The following is a 23824-nucleotide window of genomic DNA, read 5'->3' on the forward strand; positions in this document are numbered from 1 at the left end:
TATACTTTCAATATCAATCTGAAATTTCACCTTCCATTTGATACTATATATGAAAGATAAATAATACAATAAAGAAATATCTAACGAATCAGATCTAACGAAAAACTTCAAAGCTGATGTTACAAATTTTCAAAGAACTATGAACTTTTCATTGCTGAAAATATCGCATGTCGTGACACTCGCGACGAGGAGTTGCTTGTCGCGAAAGCCGAAGAACCAATATGTGTTTACGGTTTCATCATCGCAAACGTGATTGCAATGATGCTAATGGCGATCCGGAACTTTCAGGTGCCCAGCAACTTCAGGTACGTTGTGGAACAAACGCTGAAAGAGTTCTTCAAAGCGATTCAGGGCGGCAAGGACTCCGAGCAGAGCTGGAAGAAGTCCATCTACAAGGTGATCTCGAGGTTGGACGACCCGGTACCGGAGTACTTCAAGAGCCCAAACTTCCTGGAGCAGCTTGAATGAATCAGGAGGTCGCGTGGCTCTTGCTCTTCGTGGTGCGCGGGCTCGCCTGCGCTCGTCGGCTCCCGATAATCAGGAACGACCAACGAGAAAGGATCGCATCCGCCAGGAGGTACACGTCCTTCGCGTAGTGCGCGTTCAGGTACCCTTAAATAACATATCGCAAAAATGAACGTGAGAGAACGAGGGTTAGGATGGGAGAGGAGACACGGACTAAGCCAAGGAACAGAGGCACCGTCGACGCGTCCGTGCGCAACGGCGGCGTCAAGGTGCCAACGAAGGATCAGGCTGTGACTAAATGACGAATCAAACGGGAGAGAAAGATAATAAGAAAGAGATGGAGGAGAGACACAAACACACACTGTAACACCGCGTGAACCGACGGCTGACGAAACTCGAAAGCCGCGAGGTGTCGAATGCCCATCGACGTTCCTCTTGTTTCAACCGAACGAGCGTGAGAAGGTGATCTTGGAACGAGACGAAGAAGCACGACGAATGCGTGGTCAACGAACGGCGAGGATAGATAGCTTCTAATGTCGATTTTGTCCGATCTGTTTGTTACTTAGAGTAATCAATTCGTTATCGCCTAATTTTACATCACACGATAAGGATAGGGGTTTAAGAACAATGACACACTGCTGCTGGGGTCGTATTTACATGGAGAAAGAGGGAGAGAGACAAAGACGTCCGGAATATTCGCGAGAGCGTCCAAAGATTGTCTAAGTCACGCCGAGAAGACACACGGCGGTTCCTCTTCTGGCTCAAACTCGAGACCCGGAAGCGGGACCTTCGTCATCGTCGTGAGGAACGACGCCGGATGGGCAGAGATATATACTTCCCGTTCCCGCGCCGTTCCCCGGAGAGAAGCGATAAATGGATTAGAAGAAAGTGTGCTCGCGCTATTCCGGACAATCCTACTCTAAGCTCTGTGAAAGTCGGCTTCGGTTTTGCAAGGATCGATGCTCTCTGATGGAACTCCGAAAGACTTCCTATCGATGCACGAATATCGGATCTACGACGATTCGTGCTTCGATAAGAAGGAATTCTCTCACTGAAACCTATATGAGCCTCTTTCTTTCAGAAATAATTCGATCAGTCCGACGCGAGGTTCACACCTCGCCACTTTTCTACCGACGCCGAAAGGACGTCACTTTCCCCCCACCACCTCCCAAACCCTCCTACACACATATTGTACATATAATTTCTCTCCTACATGTATACAATCGATCGACCAGGTTCCAGATCGAAAACGCTTGGCTATTAAGTTACACTGCGCGTATCAGCCGGATAAGGAACGGCGCGAGAGAACGCGATCGGCGCGTTGCTCATGTCGGTACCAAAGAATCGATGGTTTCGGCGAGAACCAAAACGCGATAATACGTCGGACGGACGATCGAGCGAGCGCGACCGGTCTCGCGACGATCTCTCCGTACGAAGGAAAGAAATCTCCGTTCCTATATCTCTCTGCCGAGGATGAAATTCCTCCGCCCATTTCGTTCATCCCGTATTTCTTCTTTCGCCCGACGAGCCGGCACATCCGCCGCGCTCATCGGACCCGACGACAACTAGCACGTTTGTACGAGCGCGTACGTCGCATCGAGAGAGTATCGGTGTGCACGGGTCAATATACATAACTGTTTTTTTATTAATGATTGATTGTATAAACGAGATTAGGCTAATCGCGGTGAGACGAGATCAGCAGTAGTACGGGCGACAAAAAAATAACTGTAGAATCGGATGTAGCGTTCGCGAGTACGAATTGTATTTACGTCGCCGGCGACACTCTTCTAACTGTTAGCATAGCGTGGGCAACACGGAGGAGAGATAAAATATATATATAATCGTGTGCGCCGGCGCGTAATTATATAAATATTAGACTTTCGAGAGAAAGAGAGAGAGGGAGAGAGAGAGAGAGAGAGAGACGGATGTTGGCGCGATTAAAGTAGCGTAAAGAGGACGCGTGACGGAGGGTTGCACAACCGCGCGTCCTTTTCTCCACTTGTACACCCCCGATCACCCACGTACAGACTTACGCGACACCGACACACGCGCAACACGCATATATCGTTAGTCACTTTTACACGTATATTAACTCACACGTTCCACGCATGAAAGACATGTGCACGCGCGTACGGGCGCGCGCGCACAAACGTGCGAAAAAAAATCGGAGACGGCGACCCTACATTTTCTTACTGCGACTTCTTCTCGCTAGAAACTCTTTTGTAGATATATTACGAGACGATATGAAAGAAAAGTATTGGAGATAAATTTTCGGGTGGTAGCGAGTGCACATAATCTAACCCACTTATTTTTTTTTTCACTATTATTCTCGCTACTACGTGCACTATTATTATTATTATTATTATCATTATTATTATATTGCTATTATTATTATTGTATTATTATTATATATTATTATTAATATATTATATTATTATTAGACTCACACTCTATTATCTGTATCAACATGACAATTTTATAGCATGGAACGATTATCAATATTATTATGTTCACACATCGTTGAAATTGTCATATACAGAGAGAGACTTTAGTTAGTTTAAATTTAAGTCTGCCTTTTTACCTACACAGAACATCCCCCGCGCCGTTCTTTCATGTCTCCAGTTTCATCCTCATCTTATTCGCGATCTCCTTCAATTGCCTTCCTGTTCCCATCCCTTCGCCACAACCCTATCTATCGCTTCGTGCCTGGAGAATTATGTTCTCTTTATCTTTAGTTATTATGTATTTTTAGTTATTATATATAATAACGCGATTACACTAAAATTATATCCGTAATATATGTACCGGGCCGTACACGAACACACATATAGAATATCTTTTTGCAAGCGGTGAGTCTTAACCTAGTCACGAGTCACTATTTTTTAATTGATTAATGGCCGATTTATTGATTATTATTTTATTTATTAATTACGACAATAAAATGAGAAAAATGGATTTAATTTGCGCCTGATTTTGCGCGTAAACGTGATTTTACTTTTGTTTGCATTTTCGACCGATCTCTGTGCATTATCCTCTCCTAATTTCAGAAAGAGATTGAAAATCGTTACGTCGACGTAAATGGAGAAAAAAATAAAACAAAGGGGATGAAAAGGAAGAGAAAGGAAAACGGTATTAATTTGGCATACTCGGAATATTCTCGACTGCCTTTCCGGCCTATCTTTTTTCCTAAGAAGGTGTGTGAATCGATTGTGACGTACCATCCGTGAATTTGCGCTCGGCGAGCTCAACGAGGACAGAAGCGAGCAGCGAGCCTTCTTTCGTGCGAGCTAGAACGCGCGCGACCCAATTGAAGAAATGGGAAAACGAAATTTGGAAAATTTCAATTTTTATTACGTAATACTAGACACTTTGGCCTAAAACTAGTAGCAACTCCTTCGGCGCTGGCCTAAGATTTTGGTCTAAACGTTCATAGCGGCACAAGAAAGGGATATTAGACGGATATTAGATGGGCGGCAATGGGTGGGCGATAATTTGAGTATAATTTTAAAGAAGATCAATGAGACGCGTTACACTCGCTGACTCGCTCGTCGCAATTCTCGGATGATGGGACGTTCGCGTCAAGGCAGTATTGGCTCGGATGGAAAATTACTCCTCTAAAATGTTAAGTTGTCGTTCAATTTGATTAACCATGCCAAACTACTTTGCACATTTTACGAAATCGAATTTCTTCGAAGATCAGACTTATAATTTATCTGCGAGTCGCGACACTTGTCTTTATGTACTTTTTGATTATTTTCACTATTTTGACTACCAGTTCGCACGATCGAGAATCTACTCTTTGTCAATCCGTGACAAAAAATATAAAGTTAATGTATGTCTCAATATATCAAAAGATCGAGGATACTTGAAATCTAAAGTTGAAATTATTCAATTCTGATTATGATATCTTTAAGCAATCTCCGATATACACTCTGCATTACGTTTAGATTTGAAAGTCCCGTCGATGTCTTTCACGTCGATACGCGTCAACATCTTCTCAACTGCCGTCAGCAATACTATCCATAGAATAACAACAGTACATCGCGTGATTTCTTTACGGTAAATCTCGACACTAAGTACACACAATCGCTACACAGATTATATTCTACATAAATATTACGCCATTGACAACCCAACTCGACCTTTACGATCGTTCTCATTCTTACTTCGATCTCATCGAAGTTGTGAGAACACATTTATTTCGCGTTCGTCGAAGAAGACATATCCAAGATCATTTCGTCGTACTAAAACTGATTTTTCCACCGCATTGAACATTATCTGCACTTAGTATAAAGAACAGGTCACATTAAGTACGCTGCGATATTGAAAATCGACATTTCCATAAATTATATCAAACTGAACACTCGTGGTAAAACTGAATATCACGACAAGATTTTGTTCTTTCTGGCAATTAGTACCAAGGAAATCGCAGTGAACAACAACCAAGACGAGACTACCTATCGCGAATTAGACCAATCGTTTGACCATTTCTAATTCGCGTTCTTCGCCACACGACCACAAGCTTCGGAGGAGCCGAACGATAAACTCACGAAGACCAAGCCGGTTTTGCATCCCCGGTCGCCTTTGCCAGTCGACCGGCTGAAATGTCAGAGGAATTTCGTATGGTCGCTTGTTCGTTAAAATCGGGAATAAGGAACCGTTACGACGCATAAGTAGCTCTCGCGTGATCCTTCGAGGCCGCCTAAAGGCACAAACGAAAACGGAAGAGTAAGTCCGCTCTATATTCCTCCGTCGACCGAGAATCGAAGCTTCTAGCGCGAAGGACAAATCCTTTACATAGATCTCACTGCAGACACGCGCGCTCGAGCCGCGAGAAGACTCGGAACTTAGCGGGAAAAAAAGAAATGTATCTAAAAACGAATGATAATGAACGACCAGTCAAACCGATGGCTGGTCCACCGCGATCGCCGAGATTCTCTCATCGATGGGAGAACCAAGCCGCGCTCCTTATCTCCCGATCGATGTTACCGATCCCGATCTACTGACGCGACATAGAATCGCGGGACGAAACTGGCGATGAACAGCGTGAGCGTAGAGAAAGGGATGAATTCTCAACGATTTTACGGATGCGCGATACAATGAGAACGAAACGAAAACGTAAGGAGAGACAGACGGCGAGATCGACTAAACGTAAGAGATGTATAAAAAAAAAAGAGAAATAGAAAGAAAAAGAGGATGCCAATGGCAATGAGACATGCATTTCCGAAGGAGGAGAGGCAAATGATCAGGAAGGTCGTCGACTATTTCACCTACGAAGTAATTAAAGTAGGAAAAATAAATCGACTCGCCGTTTAGAAATACGTTTACGTAGCGGGGCCGACGCACGGAGAAACGAGTACACGGGACGGAACGAAAATTTGAACAAATACGAGAAAGAGAGAGTACGGAAGAGAAAATAATAAGCATACGTACATACCTAAACGCGTAAATTTTAAGGACACGTAAACAGAAGTAAGTAATAGTATTTAACGTTAACACTTGCAAGCTATTAATTATTATATAAACGATTAACTAAAGATAAAAAACGAGCGGAGAAGGTCGTATCACGCTGCAGAGAGAAAGGGAGAGAGAGAGAGAGAGAGAGAGAGAGAGAGAGAGAGAGAGAGAGAGAGAAAGAAAGAGAGAAAGGAAGAGGATACCTACTTTAAAAACACACACTAATAAACTAATTATTATTATATGATTATATTATTATTATTACGATCATTATAATATCGAGTTTGAGATTAAGCCGTGATAAACAAGAAAAATCAGTGAGAATGGGAGAGAGCGAAAGTGATACCGGAGAGAAAGCGAAGAAGACAGTATGTGGGAGTTCAAAAAGCGAATTCATTGAGAATAATAATTCCTCAAACTATTAGGAGTGTAATTAGGGTATATTTATTATGGCGGATGCGCGATTAACGATAGCGGCGCGGTAGTATACAGGAAAAAAAGAAAAAGGGGGAAGATAAAGGGGGGACAGGAAATACGTTATCTCCCCCATGACGTTTTAGCGAGGCGGAAATCGCGTCTTTCGAATTTTCGCGCGCGCGATAGGAACGAAGTGGAGGAGCGAACCCGGGAGAACGATCGAATGATAGAATGTCTGAGAAAGAGAATAGAAAGCAGAGTGTGTGTGTGTGTGAGAGAGAGAGAGAGCAAGAGAAAAAGCGAAAGAAAGAGAACGAGAGAAAGAGAGAAAAAGAGAACGAGAGAATGTGAATCTGTACACGATGGAAAGAAAGAGAGAGCGTGTGTGCAAATAGAGCGTAAATTATGTTTCTATGTGAGATCACGTGCGTAAGCCAAAAGAAGAGAAAAAAGAAAAAGAAAACTGATTGTTGACACCGAGTGAGCAAACTTTGTGTGATAATCTTGTAGTACACGTAGCATGTTAAGTCTACAATACGTTTGGTAGGGGATTAAGGTGAGAGCGACTTTCGAAAAGTCGGGCAGGAGAACGGGGAGTAAAAAAAAAAATAAAAATCCGACCGAGAGGAATCCGAGAGGTCTTCCGTCGTGTCTACCTCCCATGATGTTTCTAAAAATCGGCCGGAGGCCTGTGCGTCTCCGGCCTGTCGACATATCACCGCGTTATATGGATCGTTATTTCGTACTACTTGAGTTACAGGCTGCGCGAGACTGCCGTCGACTACTCCGGCATTCTCGGCTGTATAACGTAGAACGTGCGTTAAGTTTCCTTCGATGAGCTACGGAATGGCTTTCGGTTCAAGCTCGTAGTCTATAGTCGATCGAACCCGCGATCCAAGATGAGAGACGACGCGAGATGCCGACACGCGACCAAGGTTTCATTTACAGGACAATAGCGTGGACAGTCGATTACTCCTGTCTCGCGACCATCCTTAATCTTCTACGACCCCGAGCTCGTATGATACGCGAGTGAGATTCTCGCGGCCGCAGGACGCGTTGAATCAGTTATCCCAGTTGACTTAAATATTGACTTTATATATTTTATCGAGGATTTATTTTACAAATCCACGTCAATCTATCCCATTTTTGCATATTCGAAATTTACAATATCAATAGATTTGTTGCATTTCTGATTTCCTCAATTATCGAAATCTATTGTCGACTATTACAATTGTTCATTGTTACATTAGTTGTAACCAGACTGTGGCTGTGGACGCGACAATCTCGTCGATCGTTGTTAACAAGCCGTGGACCGTGAAAGATTGACTCAATGACACATTAAACTACTGGTTTTAATTTACAGAGCAGACGCGCCGGGAGGCTGTGCATACTCCAGCTCTCGGTTCAGCGATAACTTGCATAATGCAACAATCACACATGTACACGCACGCGTGCGCGCATTCGAGCATGCTTCTCTTCTTGGATCGCAATAGTCGATTGTAGAAAGTTTACGTAATAATCTCGCTCAAGATTCAAGAGCGTCGAAGAGAGCACCTCTCGGAAAATCCGTAGCAGTCGGGAAGTTTGGGGATGGGTGGGCGACGAGGGATGGAAGGGATGGCGGTTTATAGGAGAGAAAGAGAGAGAGAGAGGGGAATAGAGAGAAAGAGGGAGAGAGAGAGATGGAAATCGACGAAATTGTGGATGGTGTAGAAGCGTGTAGGGAGCCAAGTGTCCTTGATGCGACCGTCGTTGAAGCCACGAAATCTCGCGATCTCAACAGGTGATCTTTTTTGTTCGGACGAGTTGAACCATGCAGGGAGATAGAAGCGGATCGATGATAATAAGAGACGCAAACGACAGAAGAGGAGAGTAACATGCACGAGGAAAAAAGTCACGACTGAGAAGAAATCTATGCGAATTGCGATTTCGGACTGAGTTCGGAGCCACGGGCAAAAGACGTTCGGCGCAAACCGATCCTAGCTGAGAGAGAAAGAGAGGGAGAGAGAGAGAGAAAGAAAGAGCGAAAGAGAGAGAGAGAAAGAGACAGAGAAAACGGTGAAGCGCGAAAGAGTATGCAAGCGTGAGCGAATGCGAAGAAGAGCGATAGACGATTACGAGTGAAAGAGTACAGAATGAAATGTATCGAGAGACGAGGAGTGAATGCGCTAAAAAAGAAGAAATTGATAAAAAAGTGAAGAAATTATACAGAGAGAGCCGACCTCCTTGCCTACCGGGAGGTCCGCATATATGTATTGTAAAGTCAAGACTAGTAAATGATAAAATTAGGGAAGTGAGTTTAAGAGGAGAAATTATTAGGCCAGTTCGTAAGTGTAAGTTATTACGGAATTTTCTCCCCTCCCCAACCCTTTCGTGCACGATACTTTTGGCAAATCTTTCGCGAGGTGTGAATGTGGTAAAAGTGAGCGCGCGAATGTGAGAGAGAGGACAGCGGACACAGAGGGAAACTATTTACATGGGCGTAAGAATCTGAAGTTATGCGTGATTCGTATGATTACATGAAAGAAAGAAAGAGAAAGAGAGAGCGTGAAAGAGAAAGAAAGAATGGAAGAGATCGAGACAAGAAGAGGAAGGGATTAAAAAAGAGAGCAATCGGACAAATGGTCCGACGTCCGACTCAGTAGAGATGCAGGAGAGAAAAGAATCGATTGCAGAGAGGCAGGCAACGCGCACAACCATCGAGAATGGCAGATATCACAAATGTCATTATCCATCCAACCCTTCGGCCACCGAGAGTATGAGGAACAAAGAGCGTAGGACAATGAATCTTGGCCAATCCTGCTTGACCGAAAAAACAAGAAATTGGGTTATTCTGGTCTCTGCTTTCGCTTCCACGCTTATGTTACTTTCAGGCGCGGTTCCGCGTCACGCGCTATCCAATTGCTCGCAAAACATGCTCGCAACAGTATCCCCACGCGACGTTTCGTACCTATTATCTGACGTTTCTCCGCTAATATGTTAACAAGCTCTCTCCTCGAATGAGAGACTATCAATGTTTCGTATTACGGGAGAAATATTTCTTCTTATACAGTCTGCAATTCTTATTGCGACCCTGCGTCGCGCGTGAATCAAGAGTATGCGAGAGAACGAGAGAAAGGGAGAGAGAGAAAGAGAGAAAATAGTGAGCGAGAGTGTGAGCAAGTGAGAAGTGGCGTTAAGAAAGAAAGTGTGAATCGTATGCACGCGTGTACCAAGAGAAGCACACACGAGAAAAAAATGAGAATGAGAACATGTAATGCCTGTATTCCTGGAGTATATTACTTGCGCATACGTCTCAACCAACAGTCGTGTTAGATTATACGTATTATCGTGTAGGGAATCGTAGGTGTATTAAGACAAAAAAAAAAGAATAACTTATTTAGTAAAACGCGCGAAGAAGCTGAAGATGAAGAAGCGAAGACGAGTACTAGCAGCAAGCAACAAACAACAATAAACCTACGTTGATGTGTGAGGATGTGAGCTAGATCGCCGCGTTGAGTCTAATGAACTCCTCGGAGATGTACAACGCAGACCCTCCGGAATGAGGTGAAAAGGCGCACGACTGTCAGCCTTGTCGGCCATCTTCGTCACTTCGTCTAAAAGTCAGGATGACCGAGAGAGAGAGTGAGAAAGAGAAAGAGAGAAAGAAAGAGAGCAAGAAAGATAGAAAAAGGAAAGGAAAAGTGAAGGGAAGCGTAAAAGGAAAACGTTCGCGTCAATTAATTTCTGTAGATAGCGGCAACGAAAAACTCTTCCTCTACGTTAAAGTAGAAGCACGGACGAAAGGGTTCGAAGGACGACATGATGACGTCTCCTACGAGCGACTTAGCCGACGTAACGGGACACAAAGTGGAATGACGAAGTTGGCGACTTTGCTCGGTCGGCCGGAACGTCTTGTAAGATATTGTGGGAATTGTTTTTCTGCGCCCCGCGAGTCCGTTTTCGGTCCAGGAACGGGGCATCATTCACACAAGCCAGTACATTTTAGGCCAGAAGTTCTGTCTCTACCCCACTGACGCTCGCGCGTTACGTCTTTCTCACGATATACCTTTACTTCCACCATCCCTCTGTCCATCCGTCCTGTCCCAAACACAGGAAGGCTCATCGCACACGGCCGATACACTGTTGGCCAGTATCTTCGCACCGACGTTCCTTTTGCCAGACAGCGATCACGTGATAGAAGGAGCCCATATCTCGCTGCTTAGTACTAAATAAATAACAAAACGTCTTCTCGGGTTATTCTAATACGCGAAGCGTACTAGATACACCTATCTAAAGAAAATGGGCATATTTAAGAAAGTACATGAGCAGACTGTTGTTGAACGCACAAATTATTGCAAATGGCAATCATATTTTTGTCTTGAAGGAAAAAAAAGAAAAAAAAACTCGCCGGCCGCTTCGTTCACGTGATTCCGCCGTAATTAAGCCGGGTTCAGTTGCAATAGTCACACGTGCAATAGCCACGAGGCGATCGCCCAGGTTGTCACCGGCGACGCGTCACCGCATATAATCGACACGAGAGCCGTCAAGAGAGACAGAGCTTCGGGCGAGGAAACCTGACTACTTTCATACATGCATTACGATGTTTGATGACTGTACCACTTTCGACGCGAGAATTGCTTTCATACCTTTTACCGGCGTTTTTTCTGGGTTCGTTTTGGGCTCGAGGAACAATTTCGTTGGTTGATTGCTAAGCCTTGGTTGCGCACAAGACGACACACAGAGAGTAGTGCAAGAGGGTGTGTGCGCGTGTGCGCACTTGGTCGCGACGAGCGCGCGAATTTCGGACGCAACGCGACGAATGACACGCGCCACCACGCCAGCCGAGGTGTCGAACACGCGCCCACGCCTTATTGCGGCGAAGAGTGAAAAATTCCGTTTTTTGGCAGACACCAAAAAAGCAGCTCCTAAAATGCGAGCGCCGCGCGAGGAGGAGACGCGCGCGTCTCGTGCGGCGCGTCTCGTCGCGCGCGCGAGCGCTCGTAATCACACAACAGATAGTGCTCAGCAAGGCGATGAACATCGGTCGCGATGCAGCACACTCACACACACGCGTACACTCACCTGCGCACACAACGCACGTACACACAAGACACGACACACGCACACACGCACCAGATCACACACGGGACACGGACACACGCAGTTTCGGCCAGAATCTAAAAGACACATCAAGGAAAAAAGTACAAGTTTATCACGTTGCGCCTTAACGTTAAAATTAAAAGTTGATCAAAAGAGATGAAAAAAAGTGAAGCGTATTCTTAACCAAAATCGGCCTTAGTATATACTTTTCCAGGGCACGTGGAAAATAACGGACGGGCGACCTTCCTCCTCGACCTACTTCCAATCCTCACTCTTTAGATTATATAAAAAAAAATGATATAAATATATAATATATATAATATATATACATGCATATTATATTCCGCCGGCGGTGGGAAGTTTCGAAACCTCGCAGCTAACTCAGCAAAACACCGAACCATCGAAAAAAAAAATTAAATAAATAAAATTAATAGATCTCTCTGTTCCCGCCGCGTCAGGTCGGATTCGAAATTCTCGCGGTTCGTGTCCACGTCGACGTGGAGTGAGAAAAGTCAAGCGTGCGTCGTGGGCGCGCAACCCGTCCTCCAAGAACCCCCTACCTCCCAAAAAATGCCCGGAAGGTCGCCCGTCCCCCTTTGCACGTCCCGATGTACCCCACGCTCCCCGCAAGGTGTTCCCCCCCAAAAAAGGAGAAAAGAAGTAAAGAAAACGAAGCGAAAAACACACCTATCCGGCGAGAGAAGGCGAGCCTTTCTCGCGCATAGAAGAAAAACACTTCCTGCATGTAACTAAAGCGACGACGCGAGTGGACGGGTCACCCGGGATTAGTGTAAGGACGCTCGTTGCTAAGTGAAAGCAAAGACGATGACGTGGAATGGAAGAGAGGAAGAAGCGGAGACAATTTTTTGATGCGGAAGATGGACGACTGTCGACTCGCCGTTCCCCGGCGGCCGGGGCCGATGGCAGAAAATTCGCAGAAAATCCGAGAGATTCGAAAAGCGATGCACGATGGGAAAAATGAGGTAAAAAATAAAAAAAAAAAGAAAGAAGGAAACGAAAGGAGGGAGAAAAACAAAAAACGCATACGCGCGCTGAGGAAGGATCGGTCGCGTATAAGTATCCATTTATATCTCGTCGCGTAGAGATCCGCGGTATTCCTTGCCATCCATATCTCTTTTTTCACGAGCGTATCTTCGTGAGACTCGACTGTGACGACTTAGGCGAAACGAGGAGGAACGCGATCGTAATCGATCCGCATTGTTGCACGCCACCGGAAAGAGTCTAGCGCAACGACGCATTCGACGAAGCTATGCATGCGACACACGCGCGAACGAATAGTATTACAGTGTTTTGCGATATTAATGCTGCACATGGAAAATCACTCCCTCGAAGCATTCCGAGCGAGCAAAACTCCATTAAACTCGCGAGAGCGATGTTGGTTGCTCGTAGCGGGCAAGAAGGGAATAAAGTGCAGAGAGCACACTACGTGCACTTGTGAAATTGATATTAATTTTCAACTTGTACTGCGAAACAGAACCAGAAAAAGCAAAAGATAATAAAATAAGAGAGAAAGGATAAAATATACACGTTAATCTCCGTTCGTCATTCGCGTTTGCACTTTTCTCTAAACGACCGCTTTGATTATCGAGCGATAAGCCACGCGAATCAGCTACCTAACCGTATTGTAGAGCCTGTTCAGCAGACAAAACAATGGGAATAAGTACGGCTAACGTTACGGGATCAACCGTCGTGTCGTTCAGACAACGGTGCTCCAATAATAACGTGCAGTCGTTACGATGAGAAGAGGAGAGGATGCCACAGCAATTATGCCGATTAATACTTTCCGACATTATACTGAGGAGCGCATGAAGCACACATGTAAACACACACAGAACCTATTCGAAGATCCGAAATATATAGTAATTGAGACAAATCAAGCACGCGAGGTATCGACGCATCGAGCCGAACACGCATACAGCATCGCAACGAATACGTCGAAAGGCGCTTTAGGAAAATACGATGCGCCTCGACCGAGCCGTAATGCCTCGCCAATTTCACCACCACCTTCGCTCGCGAAGAACGCGCCGCTACATGGTAATGATTGCCCGCTGGGTTATTATCGAGGCAGGTGAGATAATTATGGAAGCCATTATTGCTCATTCGGCCAATCGTCGATATCACACCGGCGAGAAATGTTACACCAAAGAGCGATAATAACATAGCGTAACCGACGGTTAATTGCGCCACGAGACGATGTCGGATACAGATGCTGCGCATCGCTGTTCAATGGGACACGGCTTATTCCATTAACGATATTACCACGGCGACAGGATCCTACTCTTTTTTATTCCACGCTCCGCCATAATGCTATCACCACCACTATCACCACCACCACCACCACCATCACCACCACCACCACCACCACCACCACCACTACTACCACTATCCCAGGCAGGCAGGCAGGCAGACAGACAGACAGACAGACACGTCGAGCCGATCGACGCCCGGTTTTCCGTTCCGTACCACTGTGATGCACCACTTACGTATCGATTCCTTCGTTTCGAACCAAGCGCCTCGGTTTCCCCCGCAAAGAAACACGGACGGCCGTGCGTGTGTAATTCGGAATCAATGCCAGCGATTACGCGCGTCCCAAACGACATCGCGAGAAGGAATATTTTTGCAGCGTGCACGCATCTTCTTTCAACACGACGCACGAATAGCGAGGTGACTTCTGGTCGTGAAGTGCCATAGCGCAAACCGGTCAAGACAAAACAACACCCACACCACCATCCCATAGCAATGACTTGAGTTTTTTCGCGTGTGAAGCAAGCGCTGCGCGCAGCAAACACATCCCTACGATGGGCGACTCAGCGACTCGGCAAGCGCGGCGGCATTACCACTCCAAGTGACGCGCATCGTACTTGTTCCGAGGACAAGATACTGGAAGCAACCATAGGACGATAGGGCGAGCACGAAGAACGAGATGGAGCGTCACGCCGGGACGAGAGAAATGGTCGCTGATCCCGTCAAATCGGCAGAACGTACCGACGCGACCGAACGTGCAGTCATACAAAGATGAAGAAGAAGAAGAAGGAAAAAAAAAAACAAACGGAGGATCGAGGAAAAGCGAAAGAAGCGAAACAAAATTCTCAACACGACCGTATGAGCCGACGCAGGCAAGGTGCAACAACCGAGATATTGACGTCAATGAGAAAAGACAGAAGAGAAAGAGAATAAGAAAAGAAACGAGAAAAAAGAATCGAATCAGACCTCGCCACTTGCAATTCGTTGAAGACGTGACGCGTTCTAAGCAATTCGCATAACATTTAGAAAATAATAAAAAAAAGAGAAACAATGAAACAGAGCGAGTACGTAAGAGGGAGAGAAAGGACGGGAGCGAAAGAGGAGTGTAAGAGGGAAAGAGAGAAAGAGAGAGCGAGCGAGCGAGAGAGAGAGAGAGAGAGAGAGAGAGAGAGAGAGAGAGCGCGCGAGAGCGAGAGAGCGAGCGAGCGAGCGAGCGAGAGAGAAAGAAAGAATGAGTGACACACATAATTGAAGAAAAAGGAATCACTGGAGATCCGCTATTCGACTTTCTGATTTTTCGCAGATTTTCGCGCGGGACAACAGGTGCGTCCCTTCCGAGACTTCACCCTGCCTCCCGTGACAACCCGCAGGAGCCCAGCTCATCCTCCTAACGCCCCTCCCGTGATCCTTCCCCACGTGAACAAGGTTTGCTTCCAATCCGTATCGCGTTATCGAAACCTAATAAACTATAAACTACCTAACAATAATAATTAAACGATAAAGGGGGTTAAGAGTATCGATTAATTAAATTATACCTAACGACTAATTAAATAATTAATGAGTAATGATACGTAACGATAATATGATTAATGATATATAGTATAAACGGTACGAGAGAGGCAACCCGGTACATGGTGGCTAAAAAACCATCCGCCGAGACGGAACGATTCCGCCTCGCCGTACGCGTGAGGGGTGTATCGACCGTGCATGGGACGTTGTCGCGCGGCGCTGCATCCGGCTTCCTTTTCGTTCGTGTCCGAATGGATTCGCGGACACGCCAGCCAGCGGGCCGATCGGCACATTCCCGTGATGTCGGCGATCGGCGGGATCCACCACCGTCGGAGAGTGGTCGTTTCTTACCCATCATTTATACGCGCTAGCTTGTAACTTGAGGACTTAAGTATAATGAGACACACACGAGGAGATACACACACATACAGCATTAATGATACCTAATGATATGATTATATTATTGATATAACTTACGATTATGAACTATCCTAGTGGTATTATACGACGACATAGTTGATTGATCTGTTTAATATTGAATGTCTGTAGATCACGGAGCGTTTGGAACTCTATGCTATCCGTTGAGCGTCCCGTAACGAATCCTCTACCGACGATCCTCCATGAACTCTACCCTTCCCGCGACCCCACTTTCCCCGCCGACCAAATATATATCGCGATCACAAACCCCACCCGAGACACCACGAGACTCTTAACATTGTATAAGCAGATCGCCCCGTCTTGAGCCGAGACACAAGATTGGATGCTATTACGGAGAACCGTGTTAAACCGTTAAATTCGATAAAATTAGGTAACGATGAGAGAAACGTGAAAAGGAAAGGTTGAAAAAAGAAACGCGTCAACAGATTGGATAACAAACCCCCGATTGAAAAAGAAAGAAGTGGGAGAGAAATAGAGAGAAGAGAGAAAGAGAGAGAGTGCTGGTGCCCGCGCGGAGGTGCATTATTCGATCGTTGACAACGCAAGAAAATATGAGCCACTACAAAGTACAACTCGTCTCCATAAAGCTCGTCGAAGCGCGTTTTTTTCCATGAAAGGCTGCGGTAAGGGACATAACATCGTTAAAACTGGTTTTCAGTTCCACGCATTCCCCGTGTGCCAGCGCAACGCAACACGACATACAGAACGTATAAAGTATTCTCGGCCATGCCGGTTTTATGTTCCAAATTCAATAAATCCACGCAAGCACCGCAACAGGACGACAGTGACGAGGAAGCTACCGCACAGCTTCCCCCCACATCCATCCCTATTCGTCTCTTGCTGTAACCGGAGACAAAACATGGAAATAACGCTTCGACGACAAGAGAGAAGGATAATTCGAGGTTCACACGTGACGTATGCTCACTGGCAACGACAAATTCTCAGTAAGACGGGTGAATCGCGCGTTCTCGCGAGACCCGCCCCACGCTCACGACATGATCGCAACGAAAAAGAAAATGCCCCTCGCAATAGACGTGTCAGAGATTGCAGTGGCATACGGTAATCACGTGGAGAATCGCCCCGAGAAAGGAAATACGTAACTCGTATATGCCTCCCGAGACAGAAGGCGAAACATTGAAAAGCCCTCCGCGCGCAGAGTATCGCTTGGGAGAGAGCGAAGGCCCGAGACGCAGAAGTGAAGGAAGCGAGGCCTAGAAGAGAAACAATTCTGCGAGCAACATCACCATCACCGAGCCCTCTGCCTCTGTTTTTGTATACACGCGTACCATGCGACGTTCGTCGACGAGAACCGGCCACCCCCGTGAGGGGTTGAAACCTACCGTCGCCATGTCGTGCGGCTGACGCATCATTCTTCTCGATCGACGTCCCCGACCATAGGTTCGCCTGATTGTTGAGTTTAAGTTTTATAGCGAGTACGTAGACGCGAAAGCGGCCGGGAGATATCCGCGGCTGGCGCGATAGGCCGTGCGAATCTCGTGGCCGAGCTGTTTCTCCCTGTCTCGAGTCGTCGGCCACGAGACGCACGCGTCGGACTGCCGCGGGTTGCCCGAATTGCCGTTGATTTTTTGTACATTCTGCAATAGCTTAAGTGTCGCCCCGATTATCGGACGAAAATGTGTTTTTTCGCATTGAACGCTGTTTTATTGCTAGGAAGTCTTTTTGAACACATCGAGTGCCGAGCCGTCGAGTATGTGCGCGCTTCCCCCTCGTCGCCGCCGCCGCCGTCGAGCGGAGATTCGGTGCTTCGTTGTGACGCCTCTGTTGTATAGGGTAGATGTGAAGTATAGCTAGTTACGTTCTGTTGTTTCTCTCTGGGTTTGTTAATACTGAAGTCGTTGAGACGCGTCGGTTGAACGCCGCGAGGTCCACCCGCTGTGATGAAGAATTAATTGCCCGTTTGTTTCGTTCCTCGGAAGCAGCGCAGCTCGCGACATCGAGGAGGAAGGCGCGCTCGCACCCGGCACTCGTTTACCGTTTGGAAAAGTCCGCACTCGGACGGATCCACCCGGCTGTTGTATAGATTACGCCGTTATCAGAGGGTGCCACGGACAGTAGGGGAAAGCAGTATTACCAGTTTACTTAGGAACGATCTCTAGGAGCCACGCATGAATCGCGGAACTGTAACACGAACGCGCCGGTCGAGCGAGAACGATGGTCGTTTCCCTCGGGGAAGGGAAAGCACCTTCCTCTACTTCGCCGTTGTATGTCTCATCGGCGAAAGAATCGAAAGAAAGAGTTAGAGAGAGAGAGAGAGAGAGAGAGAGAGAGAGAGAGAGAGAGGGAGAGTGAGGAAGAGATCGACTTGTCCGTCGACGATGACGACCCCGCAATTCGTGCAGTAGTGGAAGTGCGCGGGGCGCCTGCTTCGCCGACCCGATCGTTCTCGCGCTCGATCCGCCGGCTTCCGGTTCTACGCTCTTCCACGCCAGTGAGCAATGTTTCCTTCTCCGACGGAATTCTTCAAGAGAGAATAACAAAGGAACGATATTCACACGTACACACACCGTACACGCATCACCGTACACGCAGACTCTTCACGTTTATAACCCCAGTGCCCGTAGTCCGCGAGCGAGCGGCTCGCGACTTCAAGTACCCGTCGAAGACCACGTCGACAATTAGCCGATCAATCTGACTCGATCGCGGACACGATCCCTCCGCGCTTATGCTGTCGACCGGTTTTCAGTTTCTCTCCGTTCTCTCGCAAGGATGCAGCGAACGCAGGTGTAGCGTCGCGACCGTCGTCGAATACTCCGACGATCGCGAGCACGACTTCACAGCACGGAGCGTTTCGCAATTAAATCGCACGCAATTAATTTTCATGTCTTCTACCGGATGAAAAGCTTTCAGTTACAGTCGCCATGTACACACTTATCTGACGCTGATTCACACGCTGATCCTTGCGAGCCGCAACAAGTGCCAACGGGGTCGGACTCGTACCGCGCCGCCTCGTATTCCGATTTCCGACATTTCGGACGGAACGACCGGTTTTGATTTCTCGAAATTACATCACGCCGATGACGTTGCGCGACGTGATCCCCGCCGGGCACGCGAGCTCGCCGCCGCAGGGCGCGCGCGCGACTGCGGGCACAAATAACCCCCGATGACTGTTAAGTTTGGCCTGGGCAAAGTCAGGCGAGCGTCGGGCCGGCTCTCAATTTTGAAATAGCCATTTCGACTTAAGCGAAAAAAATGAACAGACCCCCAAAACCCGACGCAATAGAGGAAGGCAACCGGATCAAAATAACCGCCACACGAATCAACAGTTTCTCGCGCGGGGCCCGGCCGCGGCTGCCACCAAGATATCTCCGCTTAAGATTATAACCCCTGTGCCCGTCCCACCCCGTCCCATCCCCTCCCGCCCTAATTACCCGTGATCACCCCGTGCTAGCGACGGGGGTGCATAAGGCTCCCGTGGGCCCGCAGCAAAAGTACGCCAGGCGTGCCGCGGCCACGAAAACCACGTGGATTCGGGCCCCGCGCCCACTCTCACTCACAGCACACACTGGGCCGACTCGTCCGATAGAATGTGCCTTCAGTGTTGATTTTATACGAAAAAAATACTAAAATTATACAAAGGGGCCCGACATAGACCGAACGCCCACCCAAAGCCTGACTGGTGCTCGCCCGCTGCCCGTTTATTTCGTCCAACGCCGGTTACGCGCACAACACCGACAGGACAGAAACAAATACGCGGACAAGAACGCGAGCGACGGAGCTCGTGAGGTCGAGAGGAGCGTTCAAAACGAGCGGCCGCCACCGATTCGCCGTACGTCTTCAAGATCGGCGTCGTAACTCGTAACTCGATGTGAGCATCGACGACGACGAATCGACAAGACGAATTATCGAGAGCGCGGCTCGTCGTCGTCGTCGTCGTCGTCGTCGTCGTCGTTATCGTCGTCGTCGTCGTCGTCGTATAAGGGAGGGCCTCTTGATATCCTCAGTACAGTGACGCGCGCGCACGCGCGAACGGCATGAAAGTTCGCCGATTACCGTAACTCGTATCGGGACCACGCGTAAAATATATCAAATCAAGTAGAGTGTGACGTTCTCTCTGTTGTTAATCCAACGCGCGAGCAACGCGCGAGCGGTCAGCGACGTCTTGCGCGCGTTTCCACGGCGAATCCACGAAGCGCGCGATATACCGCGATGCCTCGACCTCGCGTCAGCGCGCCACCGGGAAGCGTCGGCGCGCCGAACGAGGTCACGGCAATCCCATGGGCATTATCGTCCTCGCGTGACACGCGTACGCTTAATAAGATACCTCCGAGACCAGGAGCACCGAGCTGTGCCGCACAGTAATTGTAACGCATGTATCGCGACGTATGAAAGATTCGCGCGCACTTCGCCGGGAAACGCGCTCCGGAGCAACGAAACGCATCCTCGGGAGCGGCCCGTCCGTTCCTCCTTTCGACCTCGGGATCGTACGCTCGCGGCGACGTGCCGCGTGGAAGAGCAGAGTCGCGCGTTTCGCGCGCGCGACGAGGCTGTTCACGTACACACACGCACACACAGAAAGAGAGAGAAAAAGGGGGGAATGAAAAAGAGATAGAGAGAGAGAGAGAGAGAGAGAGAGAGAGAGAGAGAGAGGGAGAGAGGAAGAGAGAGAGAGAGAGAGAGAGAGAAGGAGGAAGAGACACTTAGACACACACGCACACGCTACCTACCCACGCCCCATAAAAATCTTTTGGTTCGTGCAAGGAGTTCGGAACGCTGCTATGCACCGATAACACACACACGTGTATTGATTAAATGCAATTACTATGCGATAAGTATAATTACATAATATATATGTGTACTATGGTCTCTCCCACTCCCCATCAAAGTAACCCGCATGCCGCGCTTCGATCCTGCGACGATCGACGATCGCCGGTAACGCGCGCTGCGACGCTCTGCTCCGGAACCGGATGCGCCCGCCGCGCATGCGGCGGAGGCCGCAGGAGTCGTTCAGGATCGAGCGGCGCGTTGCGCCCGGATTGCCGCGATCGCCGCACCACCGCGCGCGATCGACGCACGGTGCCGCCCACACACTCACCACGATCCCCGTGAGATTCCCTTAAGACTCCCCCTCCCCCCGCTCCCCCGTCCCCAAATACAAGCGTAGAATTTAACCACATTAACTATGAATGACGAGAGCTACGTAAGAGCTAACTAACTAACTACAATTAAACTTACTTAATTATTAACAATTAAACAAACAGTAAAGCAGTATAAACAGTAAACGCCCAGTAACCATTGAATTGTGTGTCGACAACTACATACTAACTACCTACCGTATATCGAAGTAATAGCCGTATGTAAAAGAAAAGAAAAAAAACTTGTATTCTACCAGTTGTATCAGCCAGTCCAGTTCTAATAAGCAAGCGATTAAAAGTAACCCGATACCCGGTTTTAAGTCCCACCCGAACCACCACCTCCATCGTCCCCACCACCCTTCTCCCCCGAGCCCTCTCTTCAGTGGATTACCCGATTATCCCTCTTTAGCCCCGGTAACTGTCTCACAGCCCGATTACCGATTATCCAAGAATCCTTCCTTGCGGTAATTAACGGTGGATCTAATCGCGAACCGTCAACGCCGTCATTACTACTACCACCATCGCTACCACCACCACCACCACCACCATCAACCTTCATCACCAACTCCGCTGAAGCCCCATAATCAATTCTCCGGAATATAATCCAGTCAGTATAAAGAACCCGCCGGATAACGTATTTACCATTAGTGTTTTTAGTAGACAGACTCACATAATGAAAAAGACTTCGTTTACGATTGTACGCACACGTGTGGGGAGACCATGTAACTTTAGCTCCGCCGCTCATTAAAAGGCCGTCCATGCGCTCGCGATCGGCGGCGAGTCGCTGCGAACGAGCGAGTCCTACACCGCCGCTCGACGATCGGCTCGAGATCTCGAGAGCGCGGGTCTCTTCCTGTGCGGACGTCCCTTTCTCATGGGACCTCGACGTCGCGCGTCGATCGGATCGTGTCCGACGCCGCCGCCGTGCGACGACCGCGACGCGTCCATGAGCACCGATCGCGAGCGCGGACGCGCGCGAACGCCCCGAAATAACAACCACTCAGCTGGTGTTAGCAGCTAGCGCCCTTTTCGATTCCCCATAACCGATGTCCCTCGACGTCCTCTCCACCCTCGAACCACTCACCGGAAACACCAACTATCCCCCTGACCCCGACCCTCATCCAATCGCAACCCCTCGATTCCCTACGTGTTGTATTTATCCGTTATTTTCGATATAATATTATATATAGTATACTAATGATATTTAATGATAATACGACGACGATAAGGTATGGGAGACGTTTGGTCACACACAAAAAAAAAGATAGGACACCACACGGATTACGCCATCCTCACACGACCATTCGATCGAACACAGGACAGAGACATTTTACACGAGGAACACACGTATATACACTGGCACACGCATACGCACACAGTAACAGGTATCAACAGTAATAGACAGACGTAACAGCAGAAATAAAAAAAAATTGATAAACAGAACACTAGTTGCCGTGCAGTTTGTGAACAAAAAAAAAAATAAACAAGTAATGGTAACCACCGACCTACCCGCGGGTCCGCTTCGTTCTTGCCTCGTGAGACTGGGTCGCGCGTTCTCCGCGCGCGGATCGAGAGGGTACGCGGGACCGTTCCTCCTCTCAGAGAACGGCCCGCTGAGCTCGCGACCGTTCCCCGACGAGGGATCCCCGACGACCGGGCTCTCTCACCCGGCAGAGTGATCGACGACGACCGTCACGAGGAGACGCGCGCGACCCGGGCTCACCGACGGGGCTGAATCTGCCTCAAAGCGTAGCTGAACATTTTTGTACAGGAGTTAAACGAGATGCATTAACTGGATGTAAAATCTTGAGTTACAGAGCAGCACTATACATACCACACAGATGATGTATATATTTTTACGTTACAGAATATGCCTGCGCTTTAACAGACAGGCGCCATAAGACTGGTTCTCATTTCCCATGACAATGCGTATATACATGCCACATAAACTTAACAAGAAAAAAGACCCTATATTGTAATGATAAAACTTAATGATATTTGTATACAGTATACCGCCTGGTGCCGCCGCGACACGGCGACCAGTTTAACACACACACACGCCATGGTCAACGAGACTGGGGCCCGCCCGCTCGCAACACGGTGACAATCCGGACGGGACTTGCGGATCCGAGAGATCGACCCGCGGAGCGGGATCGGAGAGTCGGACGCGGAGGTGATCCTTCTCGCGGCTCGCTGATGAAAATCAAAACGATCCAACGATCGACGCGCGTGCGACCCGATGCGCGGGTCGAGTGAAGCTCTCGGATCCGACGCACGGCGACGCGACGACGGGCGCCGCCGTCGCGAGGTCGTGCGTCGAACAGGAATGAGGAAGCGAAAGGGAAGAATTGGCCCTCGAATTCGCGATAACCCGTGCGTTTTACTACACCGTGGAAATTAACATCCTGATTTTCTCATTAGGCCGTTATATCCATCGAGCTCTATTAACTCGTACCGGGGAAAACGAAAAACTAAACAACCACCAAAAAGTGCACAGTACGACCGACCGTGTCGTCGTCGACTGTTTGCGAGGACGGTTGCGAAGGGATGTAAGACGATCACACAGCCCAGGAAGTGTTGCCTGCGGGTACCCCGACAGAAGCATAACGCGGGTAGGAGTTTCTAAACAAGAATTCCCGACGTGCCCGAGTGGCTTCGCGACTCGGCTCGCGGGAAGGTCCTAATTTTCCAAAAAAAAAAAAAAAACAAATTTAAGAATAATAAACACTAAAAATCCATACTCGAGGTTCGTCGACGTCCGTGCGATCGACCGATCGAGTCGACGAGAAGGCTTCGACACGCGCCACACCACGCGATCGATGCCTCTCCATCGATGAGAAAATAAACAAAAAAAAAGGGAAAAACCAAATAAAGAGCAAAAGTACGGGCCTAAGCGACGAGAGTACGGTACTCCCGCGATTCAGCGCGCGCGCGCGATCGATCCTCCTCGAGAGCGCCCTCGTCACCGATTGGTCGATTCTTCGCGCCGACGGACGACGGACCGAGAGATATTCACGACACACATTTGAGTTGCAGTGCAAGCGAACATCTGTAGAGCCATATACGTATAGTATGTTGTTGTATCTTAAATGATGAAA

At 48.1% G+C, this 23824-nt stretch overlaps 1 protein-coding gene across 2 annotated transcripts in view; it reads left to right on the top strand.

Annotated features, from left to right (window-relative positions):
* LOC116843987 (homeobox protein prospero-like) overlaps window positions 1–23441 on the top strand; it is a 51124-nt gene extending 27683 nt beyond the window's left edge. For both annotated transcript variants that reach the window (XM_032815017.1, XM_032815018.1), the window contains exon 5: window positions 289–23441. In XM_032815017.1, coding sequence (XP_032670908.1) covers window positions 289–468 — 180 coding nt within the window. In that variant the 3' untranslated portion in view covers window positions 469–23441. The remainder of the gene's footprint in view (window positions 1–288) is intronic.
* The last annotated feature ends 383 nt before the right edge of the window (window positions 23442–23824 follow it).

Source organism: Odontomachus brunneus, unplaced genomic scaffold, assembly GCF_010583005.1.
Source record: "Odontomachus brunneus isolate Ranch 3 - 2012 unplaced genomic scaffold, Obru_v1 Obru_scaffold_037, whole genome shotgun sequence".
In the NCBI taxonomy this organism is placed as follows: Eukaryota; Metazoa; Arthropoda; class Insecta; order Hymenoptera; family Formicidae; genus Odontomachus; species Odontomachus brunneus.